Below are 24,900 nucleotides of genomic sequence, written 5' to 3'. Positions count from 1 at the left end.
ATGGATATAACCTAGAACCTCCACTCAGATGTAGCCTGTGGTAGCTCAGTAACCAATTGGTTTCCCAAAGTGAGGGGAACAGGGACTATTTCTAACAGGAACTCGATGACTGGCTCTTTGGTCTCCCCACCCCCGAAGGGAGGAGCAGTCCTGTTAGGCCACAGAGGAGGGCTTTGCAGCCAGTCCTGAAGATACCTGATAAAACAGGATCAGATGAATGGGGAGGAGGTCCCCCCCATCAGTGGACTTGGAAAGGGGCACGGTGGAGATGAGGGAGGGAGGGAGGGAGGGACTGGGAGGGAATGAGGGATCGGGACACGGCTGGGATACAGAGTTAATAAAATGTAACTGATAAAAAAAATAAAATTAAAAAAAAAATAAGAGACAGTTATAAAGCAAAAGAAAGACAAAAATGCCACATTTTTCTCTGTGCACAGAATGTACATGTACGTATACACACACACAAACAACAAGGAAGCAGAAGGTCAATTATTTCAAGGGTTGGGGGCAGGAAAGGGATTGGAGGGGCAATGGGTGGTAAATAAGAGCAAGGTACAAGTGTACATTTGAGTGTGTGTGTGAAAAACCTCATTATGAAACCAACTATTTTATAGACATAACAATTTTTATAAATTAGAATTTGAGTAAAAGGAAATACCCTACAGTGTGTGGGTGGGCCTCATCTAGTCAGATAGCGTCCTCAAGAGGAGAAGTACTGGTACTACTGACTGTGTTGGTACTGCGCCTGTATGAAGCTCTGCTCCTGAGTGAGGTACTCCTCCTGGGTGAGGCTCTGCTCCTGGGTGAGGTACTCCTCCTGGGTGAGGCTCTGCTCCTGAGTGAGGCTCTGCCCCTGTGTGAGGCTCTGCTCCTGTGTGAGGCTCTGCTCCTGAGTGAGGCTCTGCCCCTGTGTGAGGCTCTGCCCCTGTGTGAGGCTCTGCCCCTGGGTGAGGCTCTGCCCCTGGGTGAGGCTCTGCTCCTGGGTGAGGTACTGCTCCTGTGTGAGGCTCTGCCCCTGTGTGAGGTGTTGGCACTGCTCCTGTGTGAGGCTCTGCTCCTGGGTGAGGCTCTGCTCCTGGGTGAGGTACTGCTCCTGGGTGAGGGACTCTTCTCTGCAATCGGAACTGTGCCTTTGTCTGCTTTCAGAGTTGAGTTACACCACCAACTCCCCCACATTTCTCATTTACTAACACTCACATCCCAGAAATTTGAAAATTAGTCATCTTGTGAGTAGTTCTTTAATGAGTTAGTAAATAAAGTGAATAACCAAAATAATTGAAGGTTTAAAATATTTAATGAGCAAGCAGGATGCGGTGGTGCAAGCCTGTAATCCCAGCACTCTGGGAGGCAGAGGCAGGCAGATCTCTGTGAGTCCAAGGTCTACAAAGCGAGTCCAGGACAGCCAAGGCCACACAAAGAAACCCTGTCTCAAAAAAAAAAAGTGATAATTTTTATTGAGTGATAAATGCTGTTATTTTTTTTATTGTCATTTCTGCCTCCTATTAAAATCTACAAGAGGGGCTTGTGAGGTGGCTTATAGGTAAGGCACCTGCTGACAGGCTTGATGACTTAAATTCAGCCCCCAGAACTCATATGGTAAGAGAACTGACTTCCGTTGGCCTCCACAGGTGCTGCCACCATCCCAAATAAGTGAAATCTTAAAGTACATGCATGCATACATACATACATATGTGTCACAAGAATATATGTGTGTGTATATATATGTGTATATATGTGTATGTATATATATATATGTATATATATATATACACACACACATTCCACAAAAAATGTAATTTTATATAAAATTTTACAGGAATATGTCTAAACTTAGGGTATTTATTATTTGTGTGTGTGTGTCCAAGCATGCATGTACTCTTGGGTGTGTGCATACCATGCGTGGGAGGTCAGAAGACAACTTGCCACAGTCAGTCTCTCCTTCCGCCGTGAGCCCTAGGATTGAACTTAGGTCATCAGACTTCCACAGCAAGCCTTTTACCTGCTGAGCCATCTTGCTGATGGCTTGTTTATATTTTAGAAAGATCTACATGTGTGAATACTGTTATGGTATTTTTAAATGCTTACTCTTCAGAAATTAATATAAATTTTCTGGTTTTGTGTCCTCATTCATATAGCCTAAGAGCTGCCCTGTTTTCTACTTGTGATGTTCAGGTTAATTTATTTAAATTTTGAAACTGCAGTATATTTGAACCTTAATAGTATAGCTACCTTTTCTAGAGTTCAGTATTATTTTAAAGCTTCAGTCCCAGTGGACAGAGAAACATGCATGTAGGAGACAAGTATCAGATGTCCCTTGTAACTTGCCTGTGTTACTCTCTGGCCTGCTGCTCAGGATGTGATTTCACCATGGCTCTGACAGCAGTGGATATCTGTGGGGGAAAACGTGCATGTGAAAGAGTTCCCATACGACTAACTCTTGGTCAGTAGGGTGGGAGCTGAGGGAGGAATGCTGCCTTTCTCTAGTAGGTGAAGCCCATCCAGATAACCTGCACACATTTGCCTTGCCTCCTCAGAAGGCCTGGCACCCAGTGCTGTGGCCAGTAACAGAGCACATGCTGACTCCCACTTTAACTCTGCTGTGTTATGCTCCTGTTCCCTGGGATCCTTTATTCAGCATCAGCTATACCAAAACCAAAATTGCCTGTAGCAGACGTGAGCTCAAACCAGCAGCGGTCAGTACCAGGTCATTACATTCAACCCGTCTACGCATTTTGTAACCTGGCTGCACTTCAGTTATGCTGACACGAAACAGTATGTTCATTAAGAACACTGCTGAGCTGGCATACCAGAGTGCTTGAAACCTTGGTGACCAAGAACATTTCTGGGGAATGAAATGCAGGAGAGTTTCTGGGGACTTGCCCAGGTCATTTAGACACCCTAAGGTTAATTTTCAATAACAAGCTTGGAGTAGCCTTCAACTGTACAAGTTGATCTAATGAAGGTGTTGAGTGACTTTCTTTCCCTGTAAATGGGTTGTGTCGTAGCTGCCAATTGGGACTGGGGCTCCACAAGGTGTTATTTTGATTGTGATTTTCTGTAATGGTCTTCATCTCTTGCAAAGGGGATTTTCCTTGAGGAGTGAGGAGTGCTCTGTGGATATAAACACAAATATTAAGAATATAGTCGGGGATTATGCTGGTTTTGTAAAGTGGCAATTGCAGATTCTCCTCCAAGATCCAGGACTTCACCAGCCCTGGGCAGTTGACTATGTTTCCATACCAGCTATGACTTCCCTTCTGTTGCTTGTTGAGTGGGTCTTAAGTCCAATTAGAGAGCTGTTGGTTACCACCAAACTGTGTATGCCACTACTGCACCCGTGGGTTGTCATGCCACGCTAGCTAGTCATCAGGGAGAAGGATTTCAAGTCAGATCTAGCTTGGGGGTCAGCTCAGGGTTGACTTTCATTTTTAAAGCCTCTGTGTGTGTGTGTGTGTGTGTGTGTGTGTGTGTGTGTACATATATATGTGTCATTTCTGATGGAAAAATGAAAATAGTGCTTTTTGTTTAAAATAAATGCCATCATTTAGATTTGCCCAGTTTATCTTATTAAAATACTTTTATTTCACTTGTACTCAGAGAATAAAAATATATTTAGGTTTTAAATTTTGCTTTTCATTTTCAGTGTATAAAGTTCTTGATATGTACCAGTAAAATGCAGGGTTTTCTTAATTGCACAACTGGATATAGGGTGAAATGTTCAGAAGGAAAATGAAGTTTTTATGACAGGCCCTGTCTTCTTCCCATCTATTTCTGGCTCTTCTATAATTGTGTATTTTGACAGTCTTACTTTTTCAGACGGGAAAAAGGTATGTTTTCACAAGGACTGATAAGCACACAATTTCAGTAATTGTCTCCCCCACAAAATCAGACTAATTGCATTATCAGCTCTCACCAAATTACATGGCAATTCATCATAAAAACACTTATTAGTTTTTGTCTAAAGTAGCCTCACTAATGATGTCTTCTTAATGGAGTGAGTTCTGCATTTTTATCACCATTTTTTGTTTTTGCCACATTTATACTGTGTACTCTTTTTTAGCTGTTTGAATGCTACAATTTTTTAATGCTGTGACATTATCACACTAGTGTGAAACTTGTTAACAAAAGTTATTTGTGTATTGGCAAAATATTTGCAGGTAATAAGTGAGTAGTAAAATGGCTTTACCTAAGGAAACATTGTTTCCCCTTGAGAAGCAAGCCCAAGAGTCCCAAGGCCAGCTAGCCTTTCCATCACACAATCTAAAATAAATAAATATTGCTTAAACATAATAAATATTGCTTAAACATAAAATATAAATGCTATCAGGTTACACTTAACCCAGCTTTGTTCAACCTAAAGGCTTTCTGATATCAACTGTTATATGTATTAGAAAATTTTTCAAATAAGAGCTATGCTAATTCCTGCCATGTTTATAAGATACCTAGTATAAAAGAAAAGGAATGAGATGGGTACTCCTTTTTTCCCCCCCCACATTGGGTGAGGCACTCTTGGCCAGCAGTATGGGTATGGAAGTCAGAGGACAGGTTACAGGAGTCAGCTTTTTTCCTGTATCCTGTGAGTCCAAGGAGTGGGACTGAGAGGGTCAGACATGACAACAGCGTCTTTACCCAGGGAAGAGACACTCTCAAAAGAGTGCTCTAAAATGTCCCACACAGCCTGGTAGTTAAAGCCTTTTGGTCCCAGCCTGAAAATAAGGAAGTAACTCATTTATGACATGAACTCTTAGCTAGCAAGTGGCAAAGCATGACCCTGTTCTGATGCCGTCCTGTCCTGATTACCTGACTAATAGTCAGGAACCAACCATCACTATTGCTCAAGTTTATATTTAAGTACTTGAAGGAAATGTCGCTTTCCTTTAAATAAGAGAATGGTTGTCATTGCAGAGTGACTAGCAGTAAAAATTCAGTCACAACTTCCTCACGGCTCCTAACTCTTTGAGCACTCCAACATCACATTCCTCCTTTTACTCCAGAGTTGTTGAATGACATTTATTCATTTTCAGAGGTAAATTAGTAATCTTGCAGCCATCAAGTTTCTTGAGGTATGAAGCCCTCTTAGATATCATGAAACTACATTAACAATTCTTAACCGAGACTAGATACAGCCTGCCTGGCTCGGCAGCTTTACAGTATTAAACCAAGCCCCTCCGCAGGGTCCCTGGATAGTCTAGGCCCAGCAGTGCCAAAACTTACTTCTTTGGAAGTAAAAATTCACTTTCTCCTTCTGAACTTTTTAAGAGAATTAAAAAGTTAATTTTTTAATTAAAGGTTAATCCAGCTGCCTTTGAGAATATTGGTCAGATGGATGCTGATGTGTATGACCCTGGCAGCATCAGGGTCGTCATGAAGCTTGTACTTTGGAAAGTCACTTTTAATGTGTGCTCAAAATGAATCACTGCAAATGTCAAAAGGACTCTGAGAGAGAAGCAGAAGCCGAAGACAAACAACAGACACGGCCTTCTTTATGTGGGGCAAAAGTTCAGGAAAGCTGCTCTGGAGAGGTGATGACCAGGCAGAGGACTGATGGCGAAAGAAGCATTCAGGATGCGCAGCCGTCCAACACCAAAACCACACACCGTAGGGCGGAGCAGTTTGACAGCCTGAGGCACTTTTGAGTTTCTGTAGTTAGAACTGAAACCCTAAATACAGAAAAGAGGTAAACCAAATGTATAGGGAGGACAAGAAACATTTTTTTTAATTGACAAAACTATGGGGAAATGCCTGTTCTCATTCACCATACCTACAGATATAAGTTAGTGCCTCATACAAGTTTTTCAAGTACCAAATACTTTCTGATCTAGAAGTTCAGGGTCTAAGAAGTTATGCCAAGAAACAAATGGCAAATGAGCTAAAATTTACATGGAGATGTAGTATTCATAAAATATGAAGTATTCTAAACATGCATCCACAAGGGGTTGAGTGAATGTACCACTTCCTCTACACAGTGGTTTGTTAGCTAAGTAACCAGTGAATAATGTGTTCCTCTCCATGGACACGCGCAGATAGCTGAAGAACATTAAGTGAAAAATGATGCGACAGTATGCAGTCTGTGTGGGTTTTATTTATATTAACAAGTATATCTGTAATGAGATACATTGTATCCACTTTGCAATGTACAAATCCCATGAAGGAAAAGTATGTAACGATATCGCCCTGATTTTTAGCAGTAGAAATAAAAGTGTAAGAGATTTATGTTTTGTACTTCATAAGTTTCTGTTTTAGATTCTTGTATTTTAAAAGTATTTTGTAGAGAAAAAGCAGTCTTCCTTTTGAGAAAAGGCAAAAAAAGGACATCCTGAAGGAGCTAAGAGCTCCAGAAAGATTCTAATTAACACATTTGCAAGTGCTGTCTTACTACTTTAGATTTCCAGGTTGTTAGGTGGCAAAACTAAACCAGGACACAGCAACAGCATTCAGCTGCTTATGTACAGTCCCTAGCTGTGGACTGTCTAGTTCATCTCTTTCTCTGAGTCTGAGCCTCGACAACAGGTTCTGTGGTCAGGCCCTGCTGCCTCTGTAGCATCTAGAACAGTCCCTGGCTGCAGAGGTTGAAGGATTCATCTGTGAGTTCCTTCTTTGCCTTTGTTTTGTTTTGTTTTGTTTTTTCTCTCCTTTGCTCTTATTTCCTAGTGATTTTGTCTTTTAATATTATTGCTGAAAGGATAGGGCACTTGTTAACCTGGCATGAGTGTGGAGGGCAGAGGATAGCACTGTGAAATCAGCTCTCTCTTTCTGCCTTCGCATAGATCTAGGGATAAAACCTGGATCACCAGGCCTGTTTGACAAGAGTCTTACCCCTGAGCCATCTTCCCAGCTCCCAGCTTCCATTCTGATTCCTCCCACAACTCCGATGAGAATTCTCACCTGACTTTGTTATTTCATCTTCTAGTCTCCATCAGTGGGACATGAGGGACATCATCTCTGAGCCTCTTTCACTCCTCGCACCAATCCTGAAAGAAGCCCAACTCCACTGATACCCATTTGAGCTTGCACTTGGTTGCCTGACCTTCAGAGGCCACTGTATCCTAATTAATGTGCTCCCTTCTTCAGTCTCTCTTAGGAGAAGAGCCGCCACCGTGGTTCCTTCTACTGTTCCTTTATCCCTCCCACAATATCATTTCAGCTAGTTTCATCAGATGCTGCCCTTTGGAGAATTCCACTTTCCTCCCAGTATCGTTGCTTCAGGGAGCTCCAACTGTCTGGCTGCCAGCGCTAGTTATCATGCCTAAGGCGGGTGCTGCTGTTAGGCTTCCATAGTGTTTGCCTCCCTGCTGTACTTCTGGGTAGTCACAGGTCACCTTCCCTGACCCCTGCCCCTGTCTTCCCCTTTACCTAGCCTAGTTTTTTATTCCTCTCTTCTCCAATACTATAATAGGAAGGGAAATGCTTTTTCTATCTGGTGGGTGTGGGCCATATGGGTAGAGGGCAGGTGTCCTGATTTCACTTACCCACCTGCTTTCCTGAACTACCTCTTCCCAAAGAGGGAAACATGAGGAGGCTTTCTAAGCTGTCTGGTCCCTGTTGGCATGTTTCAGTTGGTCTCAGGCGCTTTGGATGGGTATTGTGATCTGTCACATCTGTGTTGTTAGTGCAGATGTGCTACCCCGTGCATTACTTAATATGTACTAGGTAGGGAATATAACCATCATTATAACTTGTTTCTCGGGGCGGGGGTGGGGGTGGGGGGAGGAATGGGAGCCTAAAAAGTTGGCTGATTATTAAACTTTCTTACTTTAACCTAACGTAGGAATGCTGTATTTGAGTGGTGATATATTCAAAACCGAATGTTTAATGATTGACAAGTGAAGAGTACACAAAGATAAATTTCCCCAATTTCAAAGCATCATCTTTGCCACACTAATTTTTAAAAAATAATACACATTCCTAAGAGTATAAATATCTTTTTTTCAATTTTCAAGAATATATGACATTTTTGTCATTATGAAGGCCTGTAAAGTTATTTAGAACCATAATTTATTTTATTAACGATGAAACACGGTTTATTCTTAATTGCTAGCTCTTTAAGCTTAGCTTTGCATGTGTAATACAATGCAGCGTGCAGAGCCAATTCATTCAGTCAGCAAGTACATGCCGACTATGCATTGTATGCTCCGCCCTGTGCTAGGCACTACGTGTGAGGGACAAAAGGGAAAAGAGCCAAAAAGAGCTGACAGAAACTCACTGCCTGATGGCCACCAAACTGCATGTGCATTTACCTTCTGCCTTGGCAATGCAACTTCCTGAAATCCACTCAGTTATCAGACAAGAACAAAGGTACGGCCACACAAGGGAGTCCCTAGAGACTAAATATGACAGAAGTGGAGCAGTATGAAGTTACTGCCATGATATAGTTTCAAGCAAGTAAAGTAACAAAAAAAAATTGATTGTATATGAGTGGGAATGATAGATGAAGAATGGCTCAATAGATAATTTGCCTGTTTTATGGAAAAAAATGAAAAGTATGCAGAAAATCTGTTTTGACTTTGTTTTGTTTGTTTTTTTAAATAAAAGATTAGAAAAGAAGGAAGAGACCAGGATGGAAGAGCAAGGGTGGCACATGAATTTTGTTACTTCTGCCATTTTGCTTAGTTTTACTCTGAGACAATTATTACATAGTTTAACAAGGGGAGCCCTCTTTAGGTCGTGCCCTTGCCTTAACCACAAGGCTCAGTTAGCCATGTAAATAACCAGAAGAAAACCCTTCCAAGTAGAAAGGGTCCAGTGGCATGTGCAGAGGAACACAGAAGCAGCCAGTGGGGCTGGAGGGTACTAGAGGATGTGATTGAAGGGCAAGACTACAGTCAGACCCTGTGGGAGGCTGGTTCTTTGACTGTAGACCTGAGATGGACTTGCAGTAGAAGGTGTTTAGTTGATATCCTTGTGAAAGAAAGAAGGAAATATTGGGAACAAAGAACAAAGTCAAACGCTGGTGGACACCCAGCACAGCTCTGGCCAGCCCAGCGGGGTCCTTAGACTGTTCCTACTGCCCATCTGGTTGCTGTGGCCTGGCTTTATGCCCCTGCCTGTTTTCATCACTGGCTAGGCAGCCCTTAAAGCACTAGTGAGGTAGCCCTCTCTCTCCTAAGGGTGCACCTGCTAGCATTGTGGACAGATGCAAGCAAGCTGCCTCGTCACAGCTCCCCCTGCAGCTGGGAAGGATCTCATGAGTCTCCTATATCTGCCACATGCAAATCTGATGTAGCTTCTAATAACGCATGAAAAGTTTGTTAAAGAGAACTGGCATGAAAAGTCACCCTCTGTTGGCCATATGGCCCAAGGAGGAGGTCTGTTAGAAGGTACCTATAGTCCAAGCAGGAAATGCTATTGGAAAGAGAGTCAGAGAGAAATTCAGACTTCAAGATGCAGTTTGGAGAGCTGTTAAGATTCAGCTGGTAGATGTAGAATGGGAGGGACGCAGGGACAGTGTTACAGACTACAGATGTGCACACTGATGTCAGGAAGCTGTTAACCCATCTGAGCACTGCTACCTGCCATCCTCCCAGCTCCCTCTTCCTCCCCCAGCCCCTCCTCCCCGTCTAACTCCTCCTACCTTCCCCCTCCTACCTCCACCACCTCTTCATCGGATCCTGCCCACTGGTGAACATTTGATGGTGACAGAACTATTTCAAGAGTGATAATTAACTCTCAGGGCTGTTTGTGCATGTTGATGGTTGCTGCCTTGGAACTAACTGGTCTGCAGGCTAGCAGATGAGGGTAGGAACGAGAGGCCAGTGGACCAGGACCCAGGCATCAGGGGAACACTGGAGATGTGCAGAACTGCACTGGTCTCAGCCGAATGGACAGCTTTGGGAGTGGCTTATGAAGAATTGTATCCAGCGGTGGCAGGTGGAAGCAGATCCCTATTTCAAGTACAGCTTAGTTGTGTAACCTTGAACTAGTCCCGGGAGCCTCTGTGGTCCTTGGGCATATTTAACTCAAAATGTCTTAATGGGCTATATAGTTTGACAGGATTCTGGATCTTAGGAAACAGACAGGGCTGAAAGTTTAAATTTGAGATTGTTCAGCCTATGGAGATAGTGTTTAAACTTACAGCATGAGAAACAGTTATCCACAGAGAGTATAATAAAGGAGAGGGCTTATGGCTGAATCACTTGAGGCCCAAAGTACTTGGAGGTTTAGCCACAAAGGAGCTGACAGTTTGCTAAAAGAACCTGAATATTTTATAGACATGTCATTTGATATGTCTGATATGTAAAACACACACATCTCTTTCTTCCATGTTGTAGCTCAGGTTGGGTTCAACCTCACCTTTCCAGATGCCGAGGATCGGCATATGCTCTCGTCTCTTTCCAGCCATGGTGCCCATCATGCTCTGCAGTCACTCCTTTAAAATGGGAGTAGTTCTCCCCGCCTTCCTCTCTCCGTGCTTTATAACAAATTGCATGCATGCAGCCGTCTTCTCTCCTCACTTCTACTGTGTGATTTCTGGCCTAATAACCGCTCACTTGCACTGTGGTAGTAACACCCTATTTTGTTTTCCTATTCTAGGTTGTGTGCCTCTGCCCTTCTCACCTTTGAGTCCAATTTGCACAGTTGCCATAGTCGTGTTTTAAAAAGTGAAGTGAGATGGAAATCTTGTATTCATGATTGTAGATTAAACAAATAAAAATATAGCATAGCCCATTAAACATTAATTGCAAATAACCAATTAATTTTAAGTGTAAGTTTGCCCCATGCAGTATTTAGGGTATAAATACTAAGCAATTCTTCTGAAGTTTATCTGAAATTCAAATTTACCTAAAAATCTGTATTTTCTCTGGAATCCTGTCCTTGCCTCAAAGTCTAAGCTTTTTCAAAGTTTCACTAATGCCTTCAGAATGAAACCTAATGTCCTGAGACTGTCCTGCAAGAGTCAGCATGTCTGAGTCCTGTGTTCTCTGAGTCCATTCAAGTGTTATGAACTCACTGCGCTGCTCTCCTCCTCAGCCCTCTAAATGTGTACACCTCTTCCTTCAGTGGCCAGTTCCTCTCAGGTCTCTGATTAATTCCTGTAAATAGGTTAAGACTCAAGCATGACCTTCTCCAAGAAACTATTTTTGGCCTACTAGCCCCCTCAGTGTGACTAATTTTCAGGAGACAACCTTTTCTAATGCATTTCCCAAACATCCTTTTCTCAATAGTGTTATAATTCTAATTCTAATTTATTACATTTGTACTTATCTTTCTACCCAAGATTGTTAGTTCCTTGAACACAGGGTTAAAAATATGTCCTTTCATTCTACTCTGTGGTGCATATGAATGAACCAGTAAATAATTGAATGCGAAAATAGGACCCCTAGGCATTAGCCACATGATGGCCATTTTTCTGAGTCTTGACACCTAGCTAGATCAGAATTACAGCAAGGCACCACCCCGGCTTGCTCTCCCCTGCACAGTTCGTAAGAACACAATTGTGATGGGTAGGTGCTCAGTCTATTGACTGAGCATGGGAGAACAGACAATGCAGAGGTGAGTGGGCGTCTCTTTAACTGCACAGCCTGCGTTGTCCTGCATCAAGTCCTAAGCAGTGCAGCCTGCGACCATAGCGCATTCATTTCTTTGGACAGCCTTCACATATGTGACTCTAACTGCATGCTCACTTGCCCCGCTCTTCTTCCATCTCACAGCACAGAAGAGAACCCTTTTCTCTCTCCAGCAGCCACTCACAGAGGGCGCCTTCTCTTTTTTTTTTCTCCCTGGCTTTTGCTTCTCTGCCACATCATTGCCTCTCTCAGAAGAAAGCCAGGGAGTTCCAGCATTGCCTTTTCTTCCAGGAATTATAGTCTTTTCCACCCCACCTCCCTTTCATATTAGAGAGCAAGGTTTTCTTTGTCTTCTGCCAGAGTAGTTCAATTAAAGCTAAGTAACTTATTTTCTATTAGTGTTTAAATACTAAGTTTCTTTTTCTATTAAATAATGGTGTCTTTATGCTCAGAAGCTTTTTTTATATGTATACATGGGGAAGTTAATTTCTTTTATTAAAGGAAATACCATTGCAGAACTATTAATGACTTGAGCTCTGTGATTAGTTCGTTTTAGTGACATTTCAAGATTTAATTATTAATCTGGCTCAAGTTCAAAGACAGAAAACTCAGTGCCAGAAATTCTTAACCAGCAAAGAACATAAACAAACCTTACAATTGTCCCCTCAAATAACAAGAAACAGTGAGATTAACTTCTTGTAATTAGAGACGTGGGGGGGGTGCAGAAGGAGAGTTCAAGAAGGCATGTCAAAACAACAAAACTCGGTGTACATTTTCATTGCTGTAATTGATCAGAGGATGTTTGCAATGGATTTGAAAGTGAATAAATTAACTGTGACATTGATTTGGCAGAGGCACAGAAGTGATTGGCAAGAACACACAGCCGAGCGGCATCTGCTGGAGCCTAACTCCCTTGACTGTTATTTGCTTCTAATGGATGTGCTTGCAGCCCGGTGCTAGCACTCTAACCTGAGTGGGAGAGCTTATTTATTTGTCCATTTGGTGCGTCCTACCACCTGGGCAAGACTAATTGATCTTTGATTAACATGTCAGGACTTTACTTGGGTCTGAACATAATTTGGGGGACCTGTGCACCTCCCCTTTTTCTCTCGTTTCTAGACTGAAAAGGGGTCATCTAGTAACGTACTGTTTCGTCCTGACAGTTCAATGTGCAGAACAAGGGAAGGTAGTTTAATTAAACAACTGAACTGTATTTTCAAGCTTAGACTTCAACACAGTATTTGCCAAGTTGAATTTTTCTCAGCATGTTACAAAAGTAATGTCAAAAAGAATTGCCAGGGGATGGGATGTAGCCCAGTGGTGGTGGTAGAGGTCATGAGTTCAATCCCAACCTCCACATACACAGGCATATTCAGTTTAGAAAGTTCCCACTGTGGAAATGTTGAAGTATGGCTCTCTGTGGTATATTAATAGCATAATCTGTACCCACCTTTGTGGCTGTCCTAAATATGGCGTTCAGGAACATACTTTTGGCCAAATCTCACTTTTAATTTGTTGATTAAATCCTTTTGTATTTATAATTTTTTTTGTTTGACTCAAAGGAAATACACTCATGTTAAAGTGTTTATTACAATTTTAAACAAATTCCTTCGCATGTATAGTTTAAATTATGGAAAGAAACTAATGGTGCTGGTAACATTATTTATCCTGTTTATGGCATATGCCTGGTGAGAGATAAATTTTAGAGTGTAATTAGCACTTAGTAATGTAAACATTTTAAAATTATTTCTTTCAGTAAGACCAAAATTTTCCTTACTTTTAATCTTCTATATTCTCCTCTGTGTGGTGCTAATATCTGTTAATGTATTATAATTTTAAGTGGTAACATTTTATAAATTCCCATTCTTATTTTCTGTGTGTGGTAAAATTTGAAGTTGATAAAATGAGGCAAAGTTTTGTTCCTGAAGAAAAACCTAAAAAGAATTCAATGGTGTGTCCCTGAATCTGATTCCTGTGTCTTGCTTGTTTATCCATAAGAAGGTTTCTAACCGTAAAATGCTATTAAATTTATCTAAACTGTATTTTGATTTCTGGCATTTTTTTAAACTTATATATGAACACACTTAAGCTTGTTGTACTTAGAATTTTCAGGTTCTGGTAGCTACATATGCCTCAGGTACATGAAGCTTGAACTTAAGAATCAGGCTCTGACATGAAATGTGTAAGAGTCTTTAACCTGTATCAGCTTTAATTTTTATTTTTTATTCTAATTATTATTATTTATTACAATTTATTCACTTTGTATCCCAGCTGGGGCCCCCTCCCTCATCCCCCCCCCCCCAATCCCACCCTCCCTTCCTCTTCTTCTCCCATGCCCCTCCCCTGGCCCAGTGGTAGCGGAGGTCCTCCTCCCTTTCCTTCTGACCCTAGTCTATCAGGTCTCATCAGGACTGGCTGCATTGTCTGTGGCCTGGCAAGGCAGGTTGTTTTGTTTTGTTTTGTTTTGTTTTGTTTTTGTTTTCCTGATTAGATTTCTGGCAATTTCAAAGCAAACTTTCTGCTAGCCTAATAGAAGGCTGATCATCAGTCTGTCCCGCTGCTTTGCACATTCATATGAAAATGGTGTGGCTGAGGGGATAACGGCAGTGGCAGAGCATATGTTTAGCATGTAAAAGGCCCCGGTTCAGTCCCAAGCTCCCTTCCCTCAAAATTACACAAATAATTTAAAAGATTCTATAATAATGACCTTCAAAATTACACAAAGGTCATTATATAGAATCTTTTAAATTTGGCATCAGCCGTCAACATGTGCATCCATAAAGCATTACAGAAAAACTGAGTCTAAGATAGACTAAGTCTCAGTTGCTAATTTGAAAATTTTAAACATAAAAACTGGATGAGGGAGGGGTGGGATCCTGACATAATGGAGACAGTTACTTATTTTTATTATGCATATATCACACAAAAATGTTAAAAATTAGAGACCTATGTCTTGAATGATTTCCCTTTCCTTGTTACTGGGCATACTCCTAATGGTACTCCTGAGTGTTCCTGTGTGCATGCTTTGACCTGCACTTAAACATTCAGTTCCACTTAGTGGCGTAGACTCGGAATTGTTCATTTGCACGTCTACCTTGGGGTAGAACCCTCTGGATAATCGTTAGGACTTGCTCAGATATTTCTTAGCCCTTCCTTGTCCCAGAACCCATCAGGTCACCTGAGGTTCCCTCCAGTCATGAGAGCCTCACCAGAGAGCATGTTTCAGCTCTCTTGCTCTTCTCAGATTTAGAGCCCCGTTCCGAGGCCCAGCTTTCCACTGCCTTGGTTTCCTTTCTCTCTTGTGACACATTATTGTGGGGACCTTTCATCTATTCTACCATTTGTTTTATAGTTCAAATTCCTGTTTCTCTTACTGAAGACCTCCTACAGCTATAACCATGGGATAGAGCTAATTTCCTCACCATCGTAGAAAATGCTGCTGTATTAGAATTTCACATAAAAGACTGATAGAAGTGAGATAACTATCCTGATTATATCATGCCTAATGTCTGTGACTGAACTATATGTCAGCATATTAGTAGAGTGCATATTTAAGCCTTAGGAAAAAAAAAACTTTAAAAGCTTTTTGGCATTATGATTCATGTATCAATTTGCAACGTTGAGTACAGCTACCCAAAGGACTCTTAGCAAGTAATGGCATTACAGAGACTTGAACACCTTCGAGGAGCTTGAGTTCGCATTAATGAATCATATCAGAAAAATAGCCATTGTATCTTTATCTTATATGGTGAGCATTTTGAAGGCATCCAGACTGTTTCCTTTTGCTTTTGTATCTCATCCTCCACAATGACATTTAATATTTCAATTTTGACATATAAAGTAATCTATAAATTCAAACAACAGGTAATACTAATGGATCTGTCAGTTTTTCACCAAAGTGAGGTTCCAAAAAACAAATGTAAGCATATTGGCTACAGTTGAACAACTTCTGCTGTCTGTTCAAATGAGAGTTATCACAAGATACTGGTCATCCATAAACATACTTAAAGAACAACTTGGCATATAGATTTTTGGTTGAGTTCACTCTGTCTCCATTGTCAGTATAGTTTCTTTGTTGAGCTTGACAGGGAATAATATTCATTCTTCAACTATCCACTCCATGGGACTCCATATCACTGTCCCAGAATGGGGTTGACCTCACGCATTACTCTGTGATTGTTAATTCTATGAGACTGGGCTTCATACTGAATCAAAGGACCATTGTTGGTATACTGCTCAAAATTCCATGTCAAGGGCCACAGAACATGGTGTAGAGCGTGGATGGCGTGAAGAGCAAGCAGGTGCTTTTCCTTAGCTGGAAGAAGGGTAGGCTCAAGGTAATTGTGAATGTGGAATGTCCCCATAGGCTTGTGCTTGAACACTAGATCCTTAGAATGCTATTTTGGAAGAACAGGTGTGGAGCGATGGAGGTGGAAGTAAGTTGCTAGGAATGTGTCTTGATGTTTTTATAGTCTAGCCCAGCTTCCTGGCTTCTCTGTGCTTCCTGTTCTGCCAAGATGTGAGAAACTGAGGTGTCCCAGCTGTACACTTCTACCTCCGTGATCCTGCAGCCATGGCTTCCCCACCTTGACAGGCAGTACCCCTCACTCTTTGAGCCAAAGCACAGCCTTCCTCCCTGCAGTTGCTTGTGGCTTGGGTATTGAGACACAGTGCTGAGAAAAGTAAGTAATGCACACAGAGCTATTAGGCTGAGGGCTGCAAATGGGTTTAGCAGTCCTTCCTTCCAGGGGGCGCTGTCCTCAACTAGGTCTGCAAAGCTCGAGGACTTGCTATGGTAGGAACACAGTCCCTGGACAGTGTTCTGACGGTCTTCATATTTTCTGAGAACTAGAAAGGCACGGACAGAATTCTAGAATACCCAACACCTAGCAAAGTGCCTAGAAACTCTGTGAGTTTCTCTGTGAAGTCCTTCCTTCCGATCCTTCCCTATGGGGTTCATCATCCAATTGCATGGCTTCAGATTTCTATCTGTAGGACTTCCCACTAGCTAAAGTATTTCATCTAATGTTTCCCATATTCAGATTTGTTTGTGATCAGTTTAGCTTCTGTTTGTGTGAAAATGTTTCTTATATTCCTTTATTGGAGAGCAGTGTCACAGGATGAGAGTTCTGTGTCTGCAGTCTCCTTTTTCAAGTGCTTTCAAGCCATCTTCCTTTCTAGCACATCCACTGTTTCTCAGAGAACACTGTGACATTTCATTTCTTTTTTCTTTCTTCCTTTCTTTTTCAAGACAGGGTTTCTTTGTGTAGTCTTGGCTTGTTCTTTGGCTGTCCAGGGTAGCCTCGAACTCACAGAGATCCTCCTGTCTCTTCCTCCCCAAGTTTTGGGGTTACAGGCATGTGCCATCGCCATCACCCCCAGTTTCAGGTTTTTTTGTTTTGTTGTTGTTTTTGTTTTTTTATGTCACATCAGTGTTTCCTTTTCCTCTTTAGCAGTTTGACTTTGGTGCAATTCAGTGTGCGGTTATCCTGATTGGGGCACATTGAGTTTCTTGGATGTGAGTTTGTATTTGTTTCCCCTTTGGATATTTTGATCATTATTTCTTCTTCTTTTTTTTTTTTTCCTGTGTTCCAGTTACTTGTATAGTGAGCAACTTCTTGTTGTTCCACACCTCACTCAGGCTAATTTAGTTTTTATACTTTGTAAGTCTCTCATTTCAGTTTGAAAATATTCCACTATTTGCTTTCAGATTCTTATACTGTGTCTGATCAGCTGCTAAACACCATTAAAGTTTTCACTGTATACTTTTCACCTCCAGTATTCACTTGGTTCTGGTTACTTCCCTTCTTTCCTCCTTGAGCCTTCACAGCTAAGCATGTTTCTGTAGCTGTCACGAAGTCCTTACTTGTTGATTCAGTTATTTGTAGGTTTATTACTCTTGGCTGATTTTGTATCCCACTTTCTTCTCATCTCGGTTGCACGTGAATACTAAGGCGTTCCTTTGTTTAGTGTGTGGGTTTTGTCATCTTTCTGAGTTGTGTCCCAAGGACCATCGATTGACGTGTGAATCACCTCAAAGTTCTGGAGGCTTATTTTTAAGTTCTAGTGGATAAAGGCCAGAACAGTGCAGTCCAACAAGAGATTCTGTAATGAGGTGGGGTTTCTCTCTTTTCCAGTATGGTGGCCACTATATACATTTGGCTATTAAATAGTTTGTGATTTCTAAATCTTTTTTATTCCAAGTAAGTTAAATTCAAGTCATATGTGGCACAGTCCTAAACAGCGCAGATCTAGAGCATACTTCTCGCTTACGCCAGTTTGCGTTCAGTCTGAGGAGTGGCGCTCCTGAGGTCTTCGCGCTGATTGCCCCAGGTGCTTAGAAGGCTCCTTGGCTGGTAGAACTTGGATGTCTCCTAATCCAGTCTAGCTCCAGCAGTGGTTCGTCTTACTGCTCTGCCGTATCCTTGGCCAGAAGTCCTCCCGGCTGGCTTTGCTGGGTCTCACATTACACATACTCAGCTTATATCCTACTGAACACTCAAGTGGGACCTGTGCGGAATCTAGAACTTGATAGTATGCCAAGTGTATTTCATGTTTCTTAAGTCTCCCAAAGCAACTGCCTTTATCGCTTGGGCTCAATGAGATGCCGTCTTTGCTTGGTTGGGTCCTAGAACCCTGTGTGTGTCCAAGGAAAAATACAGAGCAAGACAGGGATTACCTCATTTTATCCCTCACCTTGCAGATGGCATAGCTGGGCGCTGACTACTACTTTTTTACATTTTCTACTTTTTTTTTTCTTTTGGTAAAAAAAGACTATTGTACCAATTTTGCATCATCTTGGTTGGAAATGTGAAGATTACATTGCATGAGCACCTTTCCCTGTTTCAAAAAGGAATAGAGTAGGGTAGGGATGTAGCCGTGTAATAGAGCACTTGCCTAGCATGCATGCACACTAGGCTTAAATCCCCAGCACAGGAGCTAAAAAAGGAGTGTGGGTGGACATTGGGTGTTTATTTCTTAATACAGTGGAATAAACAGCCACTATCTTTAGATCAGCATGAACTTTCTTATATTGTCCCCACCCAGCAGCCATTTTCCTTAGGAGTGTTCTCACAAAAATAGTATCATTATCTCCATGTTATTCACAAGGAAACTGAAGAATATTTTATTGGGGATTTCTGTGTCTGTGTTCATCAACATTATTATGTCCCACTTAAATAGTCTAAAGGTTTGTCTGTTTCTTCTAGATTGTCCAGTGTATTGGCATACAGCTTTTTAAATATCCTCCATACCTATGGATGTCTGTGGTATCAGTTGTGACACTGCTATCTTTTGTCCTCTCATTTGTTTTACTCGGGCCTTCGCACTTTACCTCAGGGCTTCTCAATTTTTTAATCTTTTCAAAGAGACAACATTTTCTTTGACCTTACTCGTTTTCTCTTAGTCTTTTCCACTCTGATGGTTATCTCCTTCCCTTCTCTAATTTGAGGGTTAATTTGTCCTTATTTTTCAGAGACTATGAGATACATCATTAGGTTATTTATTTGACATCTGTTTTGTTGTTTATTTTGTGATGTAAGCTTTCAATAGTATAACCATCCATCTTAGAACTCCTTTCATTCATATCCTACAGATTATGGTGTGTTGTGTTCTCATATTATTTGACAGAGTTTTTGTTTGTTTGTTTTTGCTTCTGATTTCTTCAGCAACCCACTCTTTGTTCAAAGGTATTTATTATTATTATTATTATTATTACACGTATTTATTTGAAGAGTGATAAGTATGGGTTTGTGCTCCTGTGTTGAGACCAGAGGACCACTTATAGGAGGAGATGTTCTCTGGGCCAGGGTCAAACTTACATCATCAGGTGTGGTGGCAAGTATCTTTACCCTCTGAGCCATCTCCATGGACACTCGGAAGTGTTTTAAGCTCCTTACGACTATTGCTTGTACTTTCTTTTGCTATTGATTTTTGGTTTTATTCTATTATGATCTCATAAGATGCAGAAATTTCATACTTTGGGTTTTGTTTTTATTTTGGTTTTGTTTTGTTTTTATTAGGGTTTTTGTTTGTTTTTGTTTTTTGAGACAGGGTTTCTCTGTGTAGCCCTAACTGTCCTGGAACTAGCTCTGTAGACCAGGCTGGCCTCTGCCTCCCGAGTACTGGGATTAAAGGCACCACCACCACCACCCAGCTAGTCTTTTGTATTTTTAAGACTTTCTCTATGGCCCAAAACATGGTTTGTTTTTAGAAAGACAAAAACAATGTGTTCTAATGATGGATAGTTTGTAGACGTAGTAAGGTACGTTTGGACTATAGTATAATCTAACTATGGGGTTTTTCTGCTGTTTTTGTCTGGGTGTTCTAGTGATGAAATACTGTAGTCATCAACTGTCACTGTATCGGGCGCTTTTTCTCCCTTCTGTCTGTGGACTAATGTTTGGTGCATATATATGTACAGGCATCATATCTTCTTGATATAGTGTCTAATGTAGTGACTTCCTTTGGCTCTTCTGACCAATCTTGGCATGAAGTATATTCTGTCAGGTATGAATATAGCTATCCCTTCTTTTCAGATTCTATTTGCTTGGAAAAAATACCATTTTCCATCCTTTAGTTTTTGTTTTGTTTTACTAATGAAGTAAATTTCCCACAGGAAACAGATTGCCATGCCTTTGTTTGTTTGTTTAGTTTTTGTTCTGTTTTTGTTCTGTTTTGGTTTGTTTTTATCCAGTCAGCCACCTCATGTCCTTTAATTCAAGAGTTGAGACCTTTATCTTCAGGGTTATTGTCCAAGGGTATTATTGGCTAGTTTCTGTCATGCCATTTTTCATCTGGTTGTCTAAATAATATATGTCCACTTCTTTCTCACTTGCTTATCTTAGAGGTTTGTTTACAAAATTAATCTTTAGAGTGTGCTTTTTACACTTTTTCTTAGAACTGTGTTTATCTTGCTTCCTTTTCTGTCTGTGGGATTGATTCCTTTCCATATCTTCCGTAATGCTGGTTTTGTGATCATAATTTTTTTAAATTTGTGCTTATCTCTATTTTCCCATTGATTTTAAAAGATGCATTGCTTGCAGCAGCGGTCTGGGTTGTCTTCAGGGCTTGGAATCCATCCTTCTATGCCCTACTGGCCTTCAGTTTCTACTGAGAAAGCTGTTCTTTCTCTCGTGGGTTTGATTTTATGAGTTGGCACTTCTCACTGCAATGTTCATTCTTTGTTCTGTACTTTTCAGTTTAATTGTAATAGGATGTAGAAGGGTTCTTTTTGGTCATGTGCATTTGGATATTCATATCACTCACAAGATCTGGAGGATTCCTGGCATTATTCCCCCAAATGGGTTTTCTGTGCCTTAGGCTATACCTCTACTCCTCCGTTAGTACTGATTACTCCTAAGCTTAGTTCCTTAACCTTATGCCATAGATCTTGTGTGTCCTGATCATAATTTCTTTTATTAACCTGCATTGTTATCTGACCCCCAACAATCCTGTCTTCAATTCTTTTTCAACTAATAGACTTTTACTCTATATAATCTGTTAGTTGATACTTTCAACTGAGCTTTTCAAAGCTTTTTATTTCCAAAATGTTTGATTCTATTTTAGAATCTCTATTGCTCTATTGATTTACTCCTTCATATCCTATATTATCTTCCTTTGTCCGTTAACCTTTTATCCTTTTAGAAACAACCTTCTGAATTCTTTGTGAAGTATTTCATCTACTTCAGTATCATTGAATGTGCTTTTGTGTTTTTAAGAGATAGGGTCTCATTTAGTTCAACTGGACCAGCATTGACTAGGACCAGGGAGGACCTTAAACGCCAAATTCTGCTTCCACCTCAAGGTGACTGAAATTACAGGCCTGTGTGCCACCACCTTGGTTCAGACAGGGCCTTGTATATGCTATATTGGTCCAACACTCTATAACCTGAGATAGATACATTCTTCATATTTCTTGTAGTTTTTCACATGTGTTAAATAGATATCCCTTCCACTTCTGTGTGGGAGTCCTTTTAGTGACTAGCTATCTCCTGAGAGCTTCATCATCAAAAGCTCTCAGAGTAGTGAAAGTGGTGTATAGAGTAGTGACACCACAGAAAGAGCAGGTACAGAAAGACAGTAGAGAGAAAAAAAGACACCAAAAACTATTAAAAAGAACAAAAGAATAGTCAACTAAAAGGTTAGAATTTATAAATGTAATAAAATTATTTTAATTTAAAAAATTCTAATGGATCAAGAAAGATAAACGAAAGCAGCAACAATATAAAATTGAAAAACGAGAAAAGAAAAGAGAGATAAAAATCCAAAGAATAAAAATAAATGAAAATAACAAAAAGGATGAAAATGAATAAAAAATATAAAACATCCCTCCTGCCCAGGAGAGCCGAATTGGAGAAGCTACACCCCAGGTCCTGCAGTGTTGAGGAGGGGAGGCTGTGTTGACTCTTCTTATTATTGTGACTGTGGCAACTTAAGAGAGGAAGGGTTTTTTTGGCTTGGTTTGGGCTTAAAGGGAATTCAGTCCATGTGGTGGGAAAGCAGGGCAGCAGGCACATGAAGCTTACGTTTCATGCTCTGCCCACTTTGTCCTTTTATTCAGTCTCTGACGATAGTGCCACCATATTTAGGAAGGGTCTGTCCTCTTCCATTAAATCTTTCTGGAAATGTTCTCATAGGCACAAATAGTGGTGTGTTTCCATGGTAACTCTAAATCCAGTTTAGGAAATTAACCATGATAAGTAGTATATTACAGCATGACCTATTGTACTTTTTGGCTCCTCTCAAATGTAGGCTAAGCCCTACCAGGTGTTGGACAGTGCCGTTGGACGGTATTCACCCAAGGCACACACGTGTGGTGCCACTGCATTGAATGCTTACTTGCTCCCAAAGGTCCTTGGTCTGTGCCCCACCCATGGCAAATGTACAAGTCCCCTAATGACTCAGAGAACAAGCCAATAAACCACTGAGTGCTGTGCCAGAAAGGGAGAGCCACAGAACCAAGCAAGCCCAGTTCTTAAACCTGGTCTCCATAGTAAACCATACCCAACTGGCCTCCCCTCTTGCTACAGATCAAGAGACCAAACCATTAAATCCACTGTAGTTCCCATTACCCACTGTCCACATTTCTTAGGGGCTTGCTTGGGGTGAACTCACTTCGCTCTTCTCCATGACTCTGGCTGTTCGCTCACCCAGCCAACACAGCAGGGTAAATCAAGGAACCTAGGACTATAGTTGTTTTGTGTCTTCTGACCGCAGACTAACTTAGTCCCTAACAACAGAGCCCTTCTCCTGGTGTTACAGTGCCTGTCTGATGGATTTCCTTCTGAGCTAGTTTGCTGCAGAGGAGAAGGGTCTCTTTCAGACTTTACCCCTGTGCTAGATTTAATGTTTGTAAAAATCTTGGGTTTCCCTGTAGCTGTTGTTCTTTCGTTATTTGGGGAGGCTCTTTCCACTCTCCCAGTTTACTTCACATTTCCCCTTCCGGGGAGCTAATTTTGAAATGCGGGTGTTTCATTCCTTTCTGGTTTTCTGTGCCCTCTGGCTTTCCACTTGTCTCTCTTGATCCCTGGAGTTCTTCCTCTTCTATCCTTGTACTCTAGTTTCCTCCTGTCACCCTGACTCTTGTCAGGTGAAGGGTGCTCTTCTCCTGCCTCCTTACCCTGTAATCTGAACAGATTTGATTGCCTTTTCTGAATGGTACATGTAATGATACTCCTTAAGTAGGACACTCTTGGATTCAATAAAAGACAATAGTAAAAGGTATGTTGTAATTTTTAGTATAAATCCTGGAAAGAGCAAAGCTGTAGAACTTCCTGCAAATTAAACAGCTTTGAGGGAACTTTTCCAGTAGTAAAATGACTCGCTGTAGCTAGTGTCTAGGACATGCTGCACTCTTTGCTCCTGTTCTCTTTAGACCACTCAAGGGAAAGAAAAGTAGGTGGGGCTTAGATCTGGCAACTGTAGAAGTCAAATTAGCATTCACACCTTAATTCCCTTGACGCAAGAGTGGTGGGCAGGAGCAGCCTTCTAGGATACCCCAACACATCTTCCTCTGCAGTGGAAAAGAAGTCACTGATACTTAGCTTTAAGGCAGAAAGTAGTTGTGACACTGAAAACTTTTGGTACAGTGGTTCAGATTCTTATGCAACATTTGTTTTACTTTTTGAGTAGCAAATATTTTTCTGTGATTCCCACAGTCATTCTCTTGTAACATAAACTAAGGAACAGTTCAGCAATGATACATGATCAAAAACCTTTCTAGCCTTACCCTATACATATCTACACGTGTAACGCAGTTATGTCTTAATATCTTGATTGACTTTATTTCCATAAAACCTTTGAATTATTTAAAGTAAAATTGTAATCATGTTTCCCAATTATATGTATGTGCAGGAAATACTAAAGAATGAAAAATACAGAGAAGAAATTAAAATTAAAAGCAAAGAATTTTACGAAAAAGATAAACTCGGTAAAGAAACCCGCGAAGAACTCCTGCCTTCACCTGCTGCAACCCAAATTAAAGGGCATGCCTCTGCTCCGTACTTCGGAAAGGAAGAACCTTCAGTGGCTCCCACCAGCACTGGTCAAACTTTCCAGCCAGGATCCTGGATGCCAGAAGATGGCAAAAGATAAAATCCATGAATGTACTATAATAAAGTCATTTCATATGGATATAGTTATTTTAACAAATAAAACTTAAAAGTTGACCCCTTTGAATATTTCCTGAATATGTAGTCTTTGTTCTGTAAAGCTTGAGTTATTTATTATGTACAATATGATGTTGTTAAGTATAGTAGCCTAAATGTATTTAGATTTGAATCCTATGCTTGATTTACCCATCATCTCCCTCCTTGGGTTACCATGCTGGCAAGGGTTATGCCTCAGTGAATACCCAGTACATGTAAGGTCCTCAGGCTTATATAATAAATAAGCAATAGGTTTGCTGGTAGGTGACGTAGAAACAGTCATTTGAATCTCCTACATAATAAGATGTAATCTTGCCTACTATTGTGTGCCTTTAAAGGTCTCGTTGTGTACACCACGCTGGCCTCAAATTCAGAGATCCACCTGCCTCTGCTGGCATGCCAGGCCTTGCTGCCTTTCGACTTTTTAAAGCCACTAGCTGTGAAACATTCAAAGTAGAATTTAAGTATTGAATAATAGCTTGCTTGCCGTATTTCATTTTTTAATTAGCTATATTTGAACATTTCAAAGTTTATTATGTCTCTTTTAAGACAGACTTTATACCTATTTTAAGATTTTAGTCTCAAGAGTGAAAATATTCACTCACAAAAGAACATGTGTATACCTTTATACATTAAGTATACGCTTAAAAGCTAAATCCTTCCTGTTCTGTCTCAGCTATAGGTGTATGTAGAGTAATTATGCAATGATGGGCTTAACACTGTGTGAATTTCTAAAGCACAAAAAGTGT

General features: G+C 40.8%; 1 protein-coding gene across 3 annotated transcripts in view; it reads left to right on the top strand.

The window, feature by feature from the left end:
• Ndufaf2 (NADH:ubiquinone oxidoreductase complex assembly factor 2) overlaps positions 1-24,182 on the top strand; it is a 119,595-nt gene extending 95,413 nt beyond the window's left edge. For all 3 annotated transcript variants that reach the window (XM_060385703.1, XM_060385702.1, XM_021632761.2), the window contains one exon: positions 23,859-24,182. In XM_060385703.1, the coding sequence (XP_060241686.1) occupies positions 23,859-24,098 (240 nt within the window). In that variant the 3' untranslated portion in view covers positions 24,099-24,182. The remainder of the gene's footprint in view (positions 1-23,858) is intronic.
• Positions 24,183-24,900: the final 718 nt, after the last annotated feature.

This window comes from Meriones unguiculatus, chromosome 6 (assembly GCF_030254825.1).
Source record: "Meriones unguiculatus strain TT.TT164.6M chromosome 6, Bangor_MerUng_6.1, whole genome shotgun sequence".
NCBI lineage: Eukaryota > Metazoa > Chordata > Mammalia > Rodentia > Muridae > Meriones > Meriones unguiculatus.
Note: the sequence above shows the minus strand (reverse complement) of the source record. Positions and strands in the feature narration are given on the sequence as shown.